The 18,845-nt window shown below is 37.1% G+C and overlaps 1 protein-coding gene across 4 annotated transcripts in view; it reads right to left on the bottom strand.

The window, feature by feature from the left end:
- Positions 1 to 11,159: 11,159 nt before the first annotated feature.
- The window catches only part of Usp25 (ubiquitin specific peptidase 25), a 106,059-nt gene continuing 98,373 nt past the window's right edge, over positions 11,160 to 18,845 (bottom strand). For all 4 annotated transcript variants that reach the window (XM_075957085.1, XM_075957166.1, XM_075957247.1 and 1 more), the window contains 4 exons: positions 17,399 to 17,478; positions 13,762 to 13,885; positions 12,634 to 12,829; positions 11,160 to 12,328 (listed from right to left, as the gene is read on the bottom strand). In XM_075957085.1, coding sequence (XP_075813200.1) covers positions 12,156 to 12,328; positions 12,634 to 12,829; positions 13,762 to 13,885; positions 17,399 to 17,478 — 573 coding nt within the window. In that variant the 3' untranslated portion in view covers positions 11,160 to 12,155. The remainder of the gene's footprint in view (positions 12,329 to 12,633; positions 12,830 to 13,761; positions 13,886 to 17,398; positions 17,479 to 18,845) is intronic.

Here is an 18,845-nt window from a genome sequence, read left to right as displayed (position 1 = left end):
AGGGATCAAGAGGGTGTTGGGGGGCATGAATCTCCCTGAGAAGAGAAAATAGAATAGACATCAAGGGTGGACAGGTGAAGTGGGGGTGGAGGATGGGAACAGGGGGGGATCATGTTGGGGGAAGATGGAGGTAAAGTGTATTGGGAGAGACTCCTGGATTTTGAGTGTGTGTGGGGGCATCTCGGGGATAAACTAGAAACCTAGTGCAATGGAAGTTCCCAGTAATCTACAAGGCTACTCTAGCTAAGACTCCTAGCAATGAGGAATATGGAGCCTGAATCGGCCATCTCCTGTAACCAGGCAAGAATTCCAGTGGAGGGATTGGGACTCCAAACGAGCCACACAGCCTTCGACTTACAATTGTCTTACCTACTTGACATGCTGGGGTAAAGGTGGCACAGAGATTAAGTGGCCAACCAAGGACTGGTTCAGTTTGAGACCCATTCATGAGGAGCCTACCCCTGACAGGGCCAGGATCCAGTGGCTAGATAGCCCAGAGACCTAGAATAGAACCAAAAAAGACTGGAAAAAAAAAGTCAACGAAATGATTCCTAATGTACTCTGCCATACTCCTAGACTGGTGCCTAGCCCAACTCTCGTCAGAAAGGCTCCATCCAGCAACTGACAGAGACAGATGCAGAGATCCACAGTCCAACATTAGGCAGAGTTCGGGAAAACCTACGGAAAAGGGGAAGGATTGGAAAACACAGAGAGGTCAAGGAAAACATAAGAACACACCCCACAGAATCGACCAACGTGGGCTGTCAGGGGCCCAAAGAAACTTAGCCACCAACCAGTAAGCATTCATGGGACTGACATGTATGTTACAGTTGTGTAGCTTGGTTTTCTTGTGGGACTCCTAACTGTGGGAGCAGGCCCCATCTCTGATTCTTTTGACTGCCTTTAAGACTCTTTTTCTCATACATTTTTTAAATTAGTTTTTTTTGTTGCAGATTTAAATATGTCTCGGAAACCATACATGCATTTTCTTTCTGCTTTGGGATCTATTTTCTTTGATGCCTCTTTAAGTTTTTTAAGACTTACAAAATCTTTCAAAACACCATAGCTGTGTGCTGTTTGACACCATACACTCATATTCTATGGTTTATGAGAAAGCATTTCCAATTTACTGAGATGATCTATAACCAGTTTATAGGCTCTGCTCCTTTTTTATTGATTTTTATTGAGCTCTACATTTTTCTCTGCTCCCCTCCCTACCTCTTTTCTCCCCTTCAACCCTCCCCCAAGGTACCCATGCTCCCAATTTACTCAGGAGAGATCTTGTCTTTTTCTACTTTCCATGTAGATTAGATCTATGTAAGTATCTCTTAGTGTCCTCATTGTTGTCTAAGTTGTCTGCGATTGTGATTTGTAAACTGGCTCTGCTCTTTATAGAGCAGAATGGCTGGGAATAGGTCAAAGAACATGCCTTAATGATCTTGCCAACTCGACTTTTCACGACTTTGTTAACTGGACACGATCCTCTTGTTTCTTGCAGATATCTTCGGTCAGTACATACTTTTCTACATTCACAATCTATGGGGGATCTTTTGTTGTTTTGAAGTGCTGAGGGTCATATTCAGTGCTTTATTTACAGAATCAGACATTTCCCCCAGGCTGTATCCCCAGCCCAAGGACTTGCTGTATTTTCTGTGACTGGAGAGATGCCTCAATAGTTAATACTGCATGCTGCCCCTGCAGAAGCCCCATATCGGTTCCCAGTCCCACACAACTTCCGTAACTCCAGCTCCAGGGGATCTGACACACTCGTCTGTAATATTCATGTATCTACATGCAAATCAAAAATAATCTTTAAAAAATACCTTTCCTGCTCGATTTTGTTATGTGGAGAATTTCATCGTACTCAAGGATCTTACCTCGACATTATCATCTAAAAGATTTCTATTATTTAGCCATCATGGAACAGATTTCTAAGAAGCCTTCCTGTCACAAATATAGCATAAATCTGGATGCAAATACACAAACAACTCTGTTGGGTAATATTATTTTAAGGTGTGGACATTTCATGGAACATTTGTTTGATGGTGTAACGATATGTTGCTTTTGTTTATGCTGCATTTGTTTAACTCTGTGAAGCTGTGATTCTTTACCTATCTAAAACAGCTGACGGTCTACCAAAGCGCTAAATGACCAATAGTGAGGCAGGAGAAAGGTAGGTGGGGCTGGCAAAGAGAGAATATAAATAGAGGGAGAAATGAGACAACAAGGGGAGGAGGACATTAGGGACCAGCCACAAAGGCAGCCATGGAGTAAGAGTAAAGGTTGTATATACAGAAGAAAAGAAAAAAGCCCAGAGACAGAAGGTAGTCTGGATAATTTAATCTTAAAAAAGTTGACAATAAACAAGCTTGGGCAATTATAAGAATGAATACGACTCCCTGTGAGTGATTTATTTGGGAGCTGAGTGTCTTGTCCCCCCACCCCCGCAAAAGCCAAAAGAGTAAAGAGTAAAATACAAACTAGAAAGCCACAGTTACTATCTTCTCATATCTTAGCTAAGGTATATTAGGTACAAGACTTTGACTCTTCATGATAGGACAGCTATGGGAATAATCTGTTACTTGTCAATTACCTATAACCTGGACATTTAGTGTTTCTTGCTTGATATACTTGTTGGTTGTTGTTCTATTGTGTTTATGATATTAACGTTTTTTTTCCTGGAAAATACTTGATAATGTTTTTTTTAAGTAAATAATTTTGTTAGGATTGAACTGTGTTAAATAAAAAGGGGGAAGTGTTGTGGGAATTAGTTCTGCCAATAGCTTTGGGGTACTGGCTTTAAGGCATGGTTTCTAGTCTGCAGATGTGATATCTTAAAAGGAGAGAGAGAAATTGCATACACTCTTGGGTTGTGAAGACAGAGTCAGGCAGCATAAAGTGGCATGTGTCCATTTTTAGCTCCTTTGTTATATATATATCCCTTGATATATATTTGTGGTTCTTGCTACAAGGCTCCTCTTTTTTACACAGTGAATGGTTCAACGTTGCAAGAGTGCAGGGAAGCACAGAATGTAAAGGCTGCCAGAAGCATGGTCAGAGCAGGTGTGGGAGAACCATAGGCCAAGCAAAGGCTTACTGGGTAAAATTCACCTGGTTAACCAATTGTTTAAAGGTTCCAAAATGTTACCCTTAAGACATTTTGTAAGACATTATCTAAATTTCATAAAATTATATGACTACTATGAAAAATGATTTTCAAATTTTTTTAAAATAAGCAACTTGTGGCCGGGCGGTGGTGGCACACGCCTTTAATCCCAGCACTCGGGAGACAGAGGCAGGCGGATCTCTGTGAGTTCAAGGCCAGCCTGGTCTACAAGAGCTAGTTCCAGGACAGGCTCCAAAGCCACAGAGAAACCCTGTCTCGAAAAACCAAAAAAAAAAAAAAAAAATAAGCAACTTGTTAGTTCCTGCTTGTCCCATTTATTCAGCTAATGTTCCATATTGCTCTGGAAAGGCAGAAACGATAATTTTCAGAACTATTATAAGGACAGGAACAGTTATAAATGAGTACTGTATTTTCATAGTGTCTCAGCCTTTGATTTGAGTACACCAGCCTCTAAAAGAATAGGTAGGCAAATAGCTACTGCCCACTTAAAATCAGTTCTCTGTGTTAACATTAATGCCCCATGTTTCTAGATGAATGTTTCATTTCACTTCTAAGATGATAAATATCAACAAGCCTAAACTGTGTCCTTCCCCAACCAAATTTTATGTGAAGTCAATAATGTTTGAGTATGAAAAAGCTTCTGAAGCCAAAAATGTATCTATGCCAGAAACATATTCTTTCTTTTTACTTTTTATTTTCCTTTTGAGAAGCCAGAAACACATTACAGTTTGTGCAGGAAGACTCACCCAAAGAACAGTGAAAACACCTTGAGAACTCTGCCATGGACCCCAAGACACTAACAGAAAACAAAACAAAATCAAAATTTTTGGCTAGGCACTGCCATTAGAGAAGTTCCTGAACTTATCTGTGTGCTCCATGTCCTGTCACCAGAGGCTATAACTGCCACCACAGGGCTGGCAGAGCTTTTATTTAAAGAAAGATTAAATCTTATAAAAGTCACCTAAAAAATAAAACAGAAAACTCCAAAGTAAAACAACTATTAAAAAAGAATATGCTGTGAGCGATGTCTAAACTATTAGACATGAAAATGTGTAGGCATAATATTTTAAACCAATGTTAAGATATAGAAAAATAGTAATTAGTGATAGTACCTGCACAGACAAGAAAACAAGTAGAACTGATGTGTTTATAAATACTAAATATAAAATTACTTTATCAATTGTACTATGACAATTAACATTGGGAGGAGAAGCTTAATGGAATTTGTTAAATGCATTAAAGATACAAAATGAAATTATAAAATATCAAGGGATGTACTTTTATAATTCTGTCCAGGGAAAAGTCATTCTCAATATTAATCCAAAAGCAAGAACTATGAAAGAGCTCAACAGATTTGATTACAGAAAAAGGGAAGCACAAATAAAGAACAATAATAAAACTTGACGTGACTGTTGTAGACTATTTGCAATGTAGAATAAGGGATTAGTTATTCCTAAAATGTGTTTCCTCAAATAAACATGAACAACTAAAAAAAAAACTATTCACATATTCAAATACTGCCACTAAACATGAAAAGTTTTGTGCAATATTGGAAAGTATTAAATACCAACAGTGTTCTCCATTACTTAATGTCTGAAAGAAATAGTCCCGGTAGTGTTGTGGGTAACAGTGTAAAATGGAACAGGAACACTGGTGCACTCTATACTTTGTGATCTAGTCATGAGTCACACATTTAGAAACGAGTAAGACAAATGCATAAAATTCAGATACACATAGCAGCCTGCATTATACATTCATAATTATCACAACATGTATATAATCTGTATAACCAAACACAGTACAGCAAGTAAGAAACAGATTTTACAGGTATTTCTTTGGAAATAAATCTATTATCTATTAGAAAATTTTCATGGTGTCATGCTAAAGCAGGCAAGCAGTTTGGAAACTGATGGAGACAGATTCTCAGAGGCAGCTGGGGTTCTGGACTTTTGCTTTTTAAAATCCTGCTCAAGCTGTTAAATCCAGCCAGGTTATAGCTGACCCAAAGATGAAGAGTAAATTGACAATAACAAATGTACCTGTGTAAAACAACCTTCCTGAGTTTGGGGTTATAGAACAGCCTTGGCTGATGCCAAAGTGTAGACTACTGCTAATAAAATGTGGTTTTCTCCCCCATGCCCTGCTTGGTCTGAGAAGACCGATTCAGCTCTGCTGCCCCAGGCGTAGGTCATTCTGGGCAGAAGGCAGCTAGCTCTCCAGCTGTACTCTATCAGAACCACAACCAGTCTGACAACCAAGAGGCTGGTTCCAGGCTCCTGTCCTGCTCTGCCAGCCCCTCTGTTCTTGTAAGGTCTATTTTATTGACTTACTTTTATTGATAGCTTATTATTAACCTCCACGCTGGTTCCCATTTCGTTCTTAGTCTGGGAAAATGCTCTAGACATCCCTAATTCTAAGTCAGCTCACCCTAGCATGAAGCTAGGTAAGAATTCTTTGAAAACATTTTCTAAGAATTGTTTAAGATAGAAATCTGAGACTCTCTAGTAAGAATTCCTTACAACAGCTGTGTATAACACACGTGTTTACACTTACACAGGAAGATGCCAAGTTTGGATAGACAGACACTGAGTGATTACTTTTGCTTCAGATCTTGGTTTAGTTCTATACTCAGCAAAAGACTTCACGGAACATGTTGGCACTGGATATATGGATGGAGTGGATGGAAGTGTGAAATATGGCCACTGTGACTCAAACACATTATAGATGCAGTGACGTGAAGGCTGGAGAAGATACAGAAGTAAACCCGTCTCTATTAGGTGGTCAGGTGTTTTAACAGCATCATCTTTCTCTAGTTCAGTCCTCTGGTAGAAAGTAGATGCACAAAACAAGCCCCACATGAAGATCACTGTGCCAGCAGGTGGCAGATGGCTTACAGGGGCAAGGCCAATGCCAGCAGGCTACTTTTCAGCAAATCCAATAGTCCAAATGCAGAGCTGAGGGGCCAAGTGGGCTACAGCAGAGGGGAGGTATTCAAAAGCTGCCTTGTCAGTATCTAGCCTCAGTGGAGGCTGGAAGAATTGTTTTAAAAGCTCTGCATTTCTACATGTCTATCATTCACCAAGGCATATAAGGAAATCAGATGCATGGAATAAGGGAGAGTTTAGTTTGTATGTGCAATGGTTAATGTACCCTGAAATATCCAGAAATGTTTACAGCTTTACCACCATGAACATGCCTGACCTTGTCTGAAATATGCAGATCCAACAAGATATTCAGACAATAGAAATACATACCATTCAAAAACTAACAAATTGTCAGTCAGAAAAACACCAACGTGTTCATTATAATGGATATAGGTAGGAAAGGAGTAAACTGAAGAGGTAAGTTTTAGAAAGACACAGACCTTAGAAATCAGGACAACAGTAATCAATACTACCAGACTGGAAAAAAATCTGATGGGGGCAATGAATTAAGAACAGAGAAACCTTTACCTGGAGCTTCAACTTCAGGTGGAACACATGACAAAATGGCTTGCTTTCCATCTAGGCAAAACTAAACATTCTCAAGCCCTGTTGTTCCACTGAATGGCAGTAATACAAAACCCTAACTCATTCACACTCCTTCATTAACTAGCCTCTCAGGGTAGGACTAAAATAAATAACAATTAGAAGAGCAATGTATGAAGACAGGTGTTTTAAGAATAGAAAGAGAGAAGCTGAGGCCGGAGGATTCAGGAGTTCAAAGACATTCTGGGCTATGTAGAGTATTAAGCCTGTTAAATAGAAAAGCTTGCTTGAAAATTATAGAACAGAACTTAAATATTAACAAAAAGGGCCTCATATGTTCTAGATGTACATATTAACATTACTAGAGTAACTGTAGATAAAGAAAAATAATAACAATATACTAAAGATAAACCTAAAGACTGGAGACTAATATGGGGTTTTAAAAACTGAGCCTTTTGCATTGCTTCTGCAGAAGGGCAAGCATAATAGGCATATATTAAAACAAAGTTGTAAGTTCATCTATATACTTGGTTCTGGTTTGATTTCTATCATTTTCAGAATGCCGAGTTTCCCCAAATGTCCTCCCCACATCCTGGTAAGCTAACTGTAAATTTATACATAGGGAGGTATAGAGTTTAAGGGAGAGCAAAACTCCTCCAATTTGGTTGGGAAGGAAAAGGAACAGTTTTAGTCCGTATCACAGGAGCTGACAGAGTAAGAGACAGAACACAATAATGATGGCCTGAAGTCTTCACTGGGAATAGCCCAACTAGGATATTTAATTCCCAGCACCCTCATGCAGCTCACAACTGTTTGTAATTCCAGTTCCAGGGGATTTGACACCCTAACAAGACATACATTCAGGTAGAACAGCAATGTACAATGTTAATAAAATAAAAATAAATGAATCATTAAAAAAACCCACTGACACCAGAAGATGTCTCTCTGTGTGTTCCACTGCCCATAATGCCTCAATCAGGACTCATTATTATTTTGAGACACTTTTCCCTATATAACACAACATCAAACACCAGACTCTCCTACTTCTGTCTCCTGAGTGTGTGTGTGCAGGGAGAGGGGGGCATCCCTCCCAGCTGAGGCTCATTTCTATTACTTTATCATCAGTATTTTTTAACTTAGTTTTTTTTTTATTATCCATCACTCTAAAGCTAACATTAAAGGGATCCCAACTGACTTATGGAAAGTATGGGAAGGAATTTGCAAAATAGGTGGCTACTGAAATTTATTTTTTTTATTTTTCCATTCAAAAAATTTACACTTCCTCCCCTCCTCCCATTCCCCTCCCATTCCCCCACTCACCCTCCTCTCCCCCTCCCTCCTTAAGAGAGGGCAGGGTACCCTGTCCTGTTTAATGCCTAACTTGGGTCTTTCTTTTGTGTTATGTCTTTAATTTACTCTTTTCTCATATATTGCATCCCAACCAATTTCCAATGACCCCTCACCTCATCAATACACAAAAGCAAAAGTTACCACACACATATCTGTCCTGGTGTTATCCAAATATGGAAAAAAAAACCATATCTGCTGGGGGGGTAGAGTGAGAAATTGGGAAGGAACATGAATAATATAAGAACACAAAAATATTCCCCTTACTGGAAGCCTATCAAAAGCATGATATGAGAGGAAACTAATAAAAGGCACTCACATCCATCAGCACATGCGGTTTCTATTCATCCAAAACAAAACAAACCATTGTCAATGAAAATTCTAAACCGCTGAGTGCCAGATTAGCATTTTCTGACTTAGACTGGTACAATTTATTCCGAAAATAAATGATAAGTTGATGGGGGATAGTCTTCTGTTTTGTGTTAATTTCATTGGTTAAATAAAGAGACTGCCTTGGCCCTTTAATAGGACATAAAATTAGGTAGGCAGAGTAAACAGAACAGAATGCTGGGAGAAAGATGCAGATTGAGGAGTCACCATGATTCTCAAACTCCAGACAGACACAGGTTAAGATCTTCTCTGGCAAGCCACCTCGTGGGCTACACAGATTATTAGAAATGGGTTAGCTCAATATGTAAGAGCTAGCCAATAAGAGGCTGGAACTAATGGGTCAGGCAATGTTTAAAAGAATACAGTTTCCATGTAATTATTTCGGGACATAAGCCATGCGGGTGGCCGGATGCTGGGAACACAGCCCCGCCGCTCCCACAACAGTAAATAGCAAGAAAATAGAGCATAGGCTAAAATAAAACACTAACAACCTACCTTTTCTTCAAGAAAGGAAGAAAACCCAGCTGCTTAACACTATCTGAAATGAAACATAGCTCAGCAAACCCCATGTCAAAGCTCCAGCCTTCAGTGTGTGCATTTGGAAACTACCTTGAGGAGGTACGTTAGGTCATAAGGGCTGTGTCTGCACCCAGTGTGAGTGTTGTCCTTACTCCAGAGAACCTGGAGGCATGTGTGTACAAAGAAAAGGCCATACTGGGGCAGAGAATGTGAACATTGCGAATAAAGAGGCAGTATCCCACAAAAAGCAACTTGCCAGCTCCTTATATATTACATAATATACTTCTGCAGTGCTGGATTTTACAGCACCAGAAAACCTATATACATACTGTGGAAGAAGCTGAATTGAGGCCACAGCCTAGGACATTTAGTTTACCTAAGACTCTAAAAGAAAACAAAAAATAAAACTCAAGAATAATGAATCATCCCTGAAGCAACCTCTTCTCTTTTTAGTTCAGAGAACATAGAGTAGAACCTGGAAGCAAGTCAACAAATTTGAATAAAAAACAAATACTGGAGAACCAAATATAGGAAAAAATCATATTGTTGTCAATAATATGTAAAATAAAACAGCAAAAAAATCCACCACTTCTTTGAAACTGCTGGAAAGGAATATAGGAGGATTGCAATCAAGAATCACAAAAGGGTGGAAATATACTGAGTATTAAGATATACAAAATGTTGCCAAGAACCTTATGGCATGGGATGGCTCTCCAACTTCAACACTCTCTGAAGGTATGACTGGAAAGTTTTGAGTCATAGTTAGGAGTTGGAGGCCAGAAATTTTCAGTCTTAACATAATCCCAAACAGGCTAAACAGCGCTTTGGAGCCGACATCTTGAAAATTAGTACCCTTAAATACAGTGTATTCTAACTTGGAATTTAAAGAATGAGATACTCCCAGAATATTAGAATCACTCATAGCTACTGGTCTTCATAAACCATGTGTATATAAGAAGTCTTGCTTCTTTCTTAATTGACTTCTATCCCGAGTATTTCAAAATGTATGAGGAGAATATTCCAGTAACTACAATGACAAGGATTGAATGCTGATCTAACTGTGGACAACAGTTCTATAAGGCTCTAGCTCTTATATCACAAGCTCCAAGTTATACTTAATTCAGCAAACAACATAAAGAAATTCCAGTGGCCTAAACCATGAGAATAGATTAAATACCCTTAGGAAAGCAAGTTGATTGTCCATGTATGGATAAAGCTCATTTATGTTACTAAGTTTTTTCAGATTCAATCCTAGAAATGAAAAAAAAAACATTGTTTTTTTTAAAAAATGATATTTTATTTAATATATTTTTTAGTGCAAGCATGTCTGTGTGTTTTCAGAGTACAACTTGTGGGAGTCAGAGCTCTCCTTCCACCACGTGAGTCCTAGGGATGGAACTGAGATTGTCAGGCTTGGCGGCAAATTCCTTTACCCACTGAGCTGTCTCACTGGCCCATGAACTCTTTCCTAAGTACAAACTTAATATAACACTACTTACCATAGGCATAAGAACCACACAATCCCCTGGATGTGCTTCTGAGAGAATAATTTCCACATGGTATTTGACTACTCTGTGCTTAGCAGGTGACTATGTACATCAATATAAAGAAGTTCACTATTTTGTTAAGATATCATAAAATGTGAGATAACTAGCAAAATGTAAAGTTTCTAGACTTTTAAAAAGACAAAGACCAGTGTAGAAGTCTGCCAAGTAAAGAATGCTAAACCCAAACACACTTTGATGCCCACATATGCAACAGCTAATTTTACACAGATCGGGTCCCAATGCCTCCTCATGGCTGTCTCACTACCCAGCATCCCCTTCAAAAAATCACCAGGGCTGTTTAGCTTCCTCTGGTACAGCGTTTATCAACCTGTAGGTCTCAGCCCCTCTAGGGTCACATATCAGATATTTACATTATGAATCATAACAGTAGCAAAATTACAGTTATGAAGTTGCAATGAAATAACTTTATGGTTGGGAGTTACCACAACACGAGGAACTATATTAAAGGGGTGCAGCATTAGGAAGGTTGAGAACCACTGCTCTATTGGATCTCTTGTGAGAGGCACTTGTAGAAAGTATTGGTTTGCTGACACTGCTAAAACACACACACAGCATAATGATACATTTTACTATGCTAACAAAGTATCAATTATAAAGAATTTTTATATATTCAAAAATATATGGGTGGTAACAGCATTACCTTTAAAGCATTAATCTAGACTTCTATTCACAATATCACTTCATTAATCTTGAAACAGTAGTTCCATCTATAAAATATTCTACAGCTTTTACCTTTTGTGAAAAAAAAACGGAGGCAAATAAAAAGGTAGGATTCTTAGAATTCCTCATTGAACAGTATCAATTTCATTCACAGCATTGATTAGTAGAGGACATTTTCACTTAAAGTAGTATATAATTTACAAAAATAGAATAATTATATAATGAAAAACATTGCCCTCCATTATGAAGAATACATGTATGTGCATGTATGTGTGTATATGTGCACATTTTTTTTAAATTTCACAATAGCCCTTATTCAAGTACTTTTTTCAGGTTTCTCTTGAAGTAGTCATCTTGTTATATTATTTACACATACATAAAGAAGCAAACGTTTAATCTAAGAAAAGGTTAAAAGTTTCAGTGCAGCTAGACTTAAAACCCAGTCACTCACTTCAGTGACTGAATACAACATATTTAGGTCTAAGAAGTCAGTTCATATAGACACACTGAAGTGCTAAGTACTAAGTACAATTCCAATATGGTACCATTATAGTAAATAAAAGGGCTATTGTTTTATGCATCACCCAATGTCAACCCTATAACTAAATTCATTTATATATCTAAAATACACACCAATATACATATACCTGCTTACAAACACAGAGGTAGCCATAAATAAAACTTTATTCTTTGATTTCATTTACAAGCTACCAAATATATATCATACACAGTGTTGAACACTTTAATGGCTTAGTCTTGGAAATTCCAGACTAAATGGAAAGCTGTTGATAAGGAAAATGGAGACGCAATACTGCAATAGAAGGTGGCAAAAACATAGTTTTACCACAAGAAATCAATTGATTTGTAATTATATATCGGTTCCAGATAAAACAAAGTCTGAATGCCATGCGATTCTCGGCTTTATTGTTTGCAGTCTGGTTAAGGTCGGCATAGTCGCTTTGTCTTTTGCAGTTATTAAAATAAAAAGTTAAAAACTCTAGCAGCAGCAAGCAAATCCTGTGACAGGAAGATGGGGTAAGAAAAGAGTTTCTATAGTGTGTGAGAACTCTGGGCAGTTTATCTTCCATCAGCAGGAGTACGACTGAGGGACAACATGATTCGGGCGAATCTCTCACAGAGTTCATGCGCGGAATAGGAAGGTAACTTTGGAGGCTCATGGAAACCTTTAATCTCAGTAGAACAATCAAGCAGTTTTGGCAGAAAATCCGTCAGCTTTTCTTGAAGGTTTGCTGCAAATACAAATAATTAGATCTATCTAAACACAAAGAAAAATTAAAGGACTTCCTACAATAGGTTTGTTATAGGAGAGGATTCATTTAAAAATGCATGAAATTACTGCCATTTTGGGGATATGATATATATATATATTTTAAAGTTCCTGGCACAGAAACGTGCACATATTAGCTTGTAAAGGAGGAAAATGGCAACAGCGTGAGCATGGACGTGCTACAGAACATGAAACAATGTCAAAATAAAACAGCATCTTCTGCTGCTGCATCCCACCTCAGGTGCCTCACGCACTGTTTAAACTTACATTCCATCTCTTGCCCTAAGTAGGAACACCATCGATTCCTCATATCTTCCACAGCAAGGATGTCTTTCTCTTCCATTTCATCCACCAGCAACAAGGGCAAGAAAGGAACGATAAACTCATTCATAATAATCAAGCCATTGTTCACTTCTCGGTCCTCTCCAGACTCAAACATCTCTGCTGCTTGCTCATTTAATTTCTTAATGGAATGAGAGAAGAGATCATATTTTGCCGTTAAGACACTGCACTAAAGACAACGGGCTAAATATGTTCTGACAGCAGTCAAAAATAGCAGTCATCAGATATAATGATATCATACACAAAAAGAAAGTTGTCAGGAAAACTTCTGCACATAACAAAGGTAACAGAAAAAAATAAATTCACATCTTCCCATAATTTCACTAAAAACTGCAAATACAATACTTCACATTAAAATTAATCTAAACCAAATAGTTCTAAGAGAAAACATTTAATCAAAAGTCCACTTAAAAATTCTTTTCTTACACTTAATTCATATTACAAACCTAGAGAGACTTTATTCAATATTTTTAATAATAAAAACAATTAATACATAGTTATTTACTAGGTATTGGTAAAATGGAAGGAAGAGATGCCAAAGTCAATAGTGAGATCAATGTATTCCAAGTTTAGGGGAATTTGTAACTTCAAACAGGAAGGCCAGTTAATACAATGTATATCAATAAAGTGTTCTACGTCTGTAAAATTCAATAGAGTAAAATGTTTTGAAAGTGAATTATAAAAACCTGCATTGAAAATTCTATTTTAGAGAATTTGAGATGTTTGAGGAAAAACTACCAGTCTCCAGCAACAAATAATAGAATGTTCAATGAAATTGAACTATGCAAACTAAGTCCAACATGATTTATGCCTCAGTAAACGAAGTGTTTGTTGTACAAAATATCATTCTTCATTATCCAGCAATAAAGGGAAGTGGTAATCTAAAGATAGAATCTGGAAATACAACGAAAGCAATCATCTCTCATTAAAAAAAAACATTTCATACAGATATACTACAATTCTTATCCTGACAGTATTTATAGTCAGTTACTTATGTGAGAACTGGAGACTGTGTCCAGCAGAGGGCCAATGCAAACACGTTACGTCACTCACCAGCAAACACTCCCTTCTGTAATGTGAAATCAACTCTCCATCATGCCCTCTGTAAGGACCCTTTGACAAGAGCTCTCTGTTATTCTGATAAGCACAGATAAGGAACAGCAAGGAGTCTATATAACTTAAAATAAACACATGATGTTAGTATTTCATAATTATAAAGCGATCTACAACCATAAAATGCTGGGAGGCCAGAGGTTGCAGTCAGAGGCAAGCTCTCTGAGCTCCCCACCTTCCCCTGCCTCTCTATTCCCCCACCCACATCCATGAAGGCACCTAGTTCTCTATCTGACCTTACTTGGAGACTGTCTCTAGGCTTTGCTGCCTGACTTATCTTTGATGGGACCCTGGACACAGTTCTCTGAAGCAGCTTTCCCCCTGCTACCCATTTGGAAATTAAGTACTATACTAGGAACATTACAATAGAACCATGATTTCACGGATGATAACTAAGACTTGTACTAAGATCTTTATCATAGGAATGTGCTGTCTAATCCAAACTAGGTGATTCCCTAGCAATCCTATATATTCCCTACACTCTGGAATAAAGTTGAGCAGATTCTCTGAATCTGTCTCCTGGAGAGTTATCTCTGTCATGCTCACAGGACTACAAAGCTCTCTGTCGTTGCTTCTGTCCCTTGTTCTCAATAGGCCATCAGGAAAAATGGAATCCCACAAAGTATATATTTAAGTGTCTATTCTCCATGACATTAAAAAGTTACAATGCATCAAGTTCACCAACACACTTTCTTAACAAAAGCAAAAACCAAAGGCAAGAGGCATATTTTAAAAGTAGAACAAAACAAGAACTAAAAAAAGATGGGAGAAAGGCCTCAGCTGAAATTCAATAGTTCCTTCTGTTGTTTTTAGTATGTTGGGGTTTTGATGTTGTCCACTCATGACCAAAATTTAAGACTGATGTGAAAGCACAATAATCAATGTGTTTAACACAATATTTTCCTGTGGAAAGATATTTTTTTCTTTATACTTACAAGTATCATTTTTCTCGAGCAATGTCTATGTAAGTAATGTTTTCTTTATGTATACATATAAAGTATAAAAGAGAAAAGGCTCACAGGAATGGTAGGTTTGCAGAAAATAGGAAACATACAATTTGGGAATTTACTGGGACAAATTAGGAAGGGTTAAACAGCTAAAGAGTAAGGGTAGAACAGAGGAGCAAGAATGGGGTGGGATAAATAACACCAAGACCTTTAGAAAAAGACATAAAAAGGTATACTACTCAGTTTCCATATATACAAGCATTTATACATACATACATATATACATACAAATAAACATGCATGCATATGCACATATGATTCTTCCAAGTGTTATCCTAGAGCAGGGCAACAATGCCTCTACTAGACAGCAGAAGAGGATAAATAAACTGAGTTCCTGGTATGTATGAGTTATTTCTTTTGGAATTGCTGACCAGTGAGGTTCCCACAGAACCTCAAACCTTACAGGCTGGACTGCCTTGGGTTATGTTCCCAAACTGCTGAAGACAGCACAACTACAACTGACCTAGCCAGCCAGGCCTATCAGTGCAACAGCGGCACATGATGGGAGTGAACTACCTGTCTACAAGAAGAAACTCAACTGGCACCACTGTTTGGCTAGTTAAGTTGTAGGCACTTGGCAAGCATTGGACTATGAAGAGTAAGTATTAGTCACAAGTGGCTTGAAGAATGTGGCCAAGACTCCTAAGAAACTGAATACACACACACACACACACACACACACAGAGAGAGAGAGAGAGAGTACATATATATATAGTTATAGACAACTTGTCAATCACAATTGGTAACACCAGGTTGAACAGCTATATTCTCAAAATAAATGGCAACTTGCCATTAAAAGCACACCATAAACTTCCTACAGTTTATAACACAAACAAGGGAAACAGGTCAGTTACCATTTTGCTTGTCTGACATAAGACAACGCACTGAAAATAAAGCATACATAGATCTAATCTACATGATAAGTAAAAAAAAGGACACGATCTCCTGAGTAAATTGGGAGCATGGGGACCTTGGGGGAGGGTTGAAGGGGAGGGGAGAGTGAGGGAGGGGAGCAGAGAAAAATGTAGAGCTCAATAAAAATAAAAAAATAATTAAAAAGGAAAGAAAACAGCTTATTAAAAATAAGTAGTTAATAAATTGTTACTAAGGTAGAAATAAATATAAGGAGAGATGAGTACAAACTATTAAAGAAGAGAAATGACAAGTACAAGAAGCATTTTTTATTAATAGTTAAAATACTTACACATTTCTATTTAGGTGCCTATTTATATTCTAATAAAATAAGGGCATGGATTTGGGTGGGAGAGAAAGTGTGGGAATTCATAATAACAATATATCATATTTGTGAGGGAGAATTGTCTATATTCTACCAATCATGCTTTAAATAAACGCTGATTGGCCAGGCAGGAAGTATATGTGAACAGAATTCTGGGAAGGAGGAAGCCCATTCCTCTCAATCCTTCCCAGACCACAAAAGAAGCAAGATGTGACCTGCCCCACTGAAAAAGGTACTGAGCCATGTGGCTAACATAGATAAAAATATGGGTTAATATAAGCTACAAGAGCTTATAAGAAGCCTGAGCTAATGGGCCAATCAGTTTATAATCTTATGGAGACCTCTGTGTGATTTTCTTTGGGACTTGCCAGCTGTGGGAACTGGGCAGGACAGAAACCCCGACAAGCCCCACCCTTCATGTTACACATATTAAAAACTTTTCAATTAAAAATGAGAGTAGTTAAAATAACAATTTCATAGCTATATAAATTGAAATTATTACAAATTATCTTCAATTTAAAATGTGTGAATTATTTAGAAGTTTCTACAGACAAACTTGTTTATTTGTAAGTGTGCAAAAGAATTAAACCTTGGGCCTTGTACATTTTAAATAGCATGCTATCACTGAATATCTTTCTATCACAGATGCTCTTTTTATGGAACCTGGGGGTCAGATAAAAACACAAGTATTACCTGTGATTTACATCAACAAAAAGAAAAAGAAGTATAACAATCACTAACATCACAATAGTTTTTAGGAAATTTAAACAGTAATACATGCTGAACTATCAGCTCTTTTCCTCCCCAAATTTTAAGGACAGGTTTCATAAAAATTTTCAATTATAGTCCACTAGGCGTCAGTGGACAAATCCAAACCCATGGTCACAAGAAATTATGGTTAAACTCAACCATGGTCAATTCAATGAGCCACAAACAAAATGAATAGACATGAATGCTTGAGAGAAATTGGTAGGAAGTAGCTGGAAAGGACAGGGAAGAAATGGGAGAGGATAGGAGTGGTCAATATATAACATATTCATGTGTGAAACTGAAGATCAAATTTTAATTAAATTATCTAAAAAAGGAACTGAGAAAAACAAAAAAATTAATGTCAACTCTTTTGGATAAGTTTTATTAAAAAGTATAGTATAAAAAAAGAAAATGTATTTTATATGGAGGATATGTGATCTCATTGTAATAATCTGTAATCTAAAATTGTTCCAAACTAAGACATTCATTAAAATGTATGCTGCAAAATTTGCATTGGATGATAATCACAGAAAAGAATTAATAACAAGAGCAAACCTTTTCCATATTTGTCCATCTGTCTTACCTTTCTCTCTGGAAATTTTCTAGCCCAATAATGAGATACATAGTTGTTTCTCTGAATTTCTTATAATCTTTATGCCACTCCTGTATATAACATATTAAAGATGAAAAGTAAAACTAAGGTAAGAATGTTCATAAAACAATGCACTGTTCTGATAGCTATGCAAATGAGGGGAAATAAAAAATTAATATTATAATAACTTAGGTAGTACACACTATTGTTTAGTAAAATAATAAATATAAAAAATTTTAGGCATTTAGTTATGGATGAGAAATTAAGCAATAAAAATATATATTACCAGAAGATTAGGAATATAGATATAAAATAAAAAATAATAAAATTGCAGGATAATTAAATTTTCATTTTCCCATAAAACACTCTTCAGTATAATTTTTTTCTAATAAATTATTATAATAGTACAAAGTGGAATGGTTTATTCATACAATTCTGTCCAGAACACAAGCCTCTTGCTTGATACAGAATTTTAGGAAAATAAACGTCATAGTTCACTTATTTAATATTATTAAATATAGGGCAATTTTAAATGTGTTGTTGAGTACTCTATTTACCTGATATATGATGAAAAGAAAGCCCCACTCCCAAAACACAATAATGAATTTGAAATTTAGGCCCTGGCAATGCTCAAGCACGCGTGGGCAGACAGTATATAGTGGTTTTTGTTGAACTTGTACATACTGGGTTTCATGGTCTAAGTTGATGAGAGCAACTGACTAGGTCTCTTCCTCAAACACAATAGTAGGGCATGGATACTCAGCACCAAAAAAAACCAAAAAAAAAACCCAAAAAAACAGTTTTTAAAATGTTTAATAAATAATAGTTCAAAAAGCAAAACATTCAGTATAGGGTTCATCTAAAAGGAAGTTCTGACAAGAACTGTAAATCTTTTCTGGGTACATCATGATGAGCAAAAGAGAGGAGAAATGTTCTCTACATTGTCCTTTACTAGAAACAGAATTTTGATTTGATACTATTAGCTGATGTTCACAAACTGATACAGTTCCACAGATGTGTTGCCCACTTTGGAGCTGCCTTAGATCTCCACCAGCAAAGTCTCCTGAAAAGGAAGGAGCCTTTGCTGATGAGGCAGACGGTGTGTCAGTAACGGCCAGGACTGTAGTGTGACCACTTGCCAGCATGAACGCTGATCTAGAGGCATGTGGGTCAATGTTTGCTGATTTATTCTGTACTGAGACCAAACAAAAGCAAGAGAGTTGTGTAGAAGCTAAACAATGTGCCATTTAAATATCTATACAATTAAGACTTCAGTAGAAAAGAACATGATGTTTCAGAACAAAAACATAGTGATCCGATCTTTCAAAGTAACCTGAGAAAAGGAATGCAGAATCAAAACACTTAAAAAGCAAGCCTCATGAGCATGGGAGAAGAGATCAACCAATTAAAAAGGCACAAATCAACAGTTAACATATAA

Source organism: Microtus pennsylvanicus, chromosome 1, assembly GCF_037038515.1.
Source record: "Microtus pennsylvanicus isolate mMicPen1 chromosome 1, mMicPen1.hap1, whole genome shotgun sequence".
In the NCBI taxonomy this organism is placed as follows: domain Eukaryota; kingdom Metazoa; phylum Chordata; class Mammalia; order Rodentia; family Cricetidae; genus Microtus; species Microtus pennsylvanicus.
The sequence above is the reverse complement of the archived record's forward strand: the minus strand, read 5'-3'. Positions and strand labels throughout refer to the sequence as shown.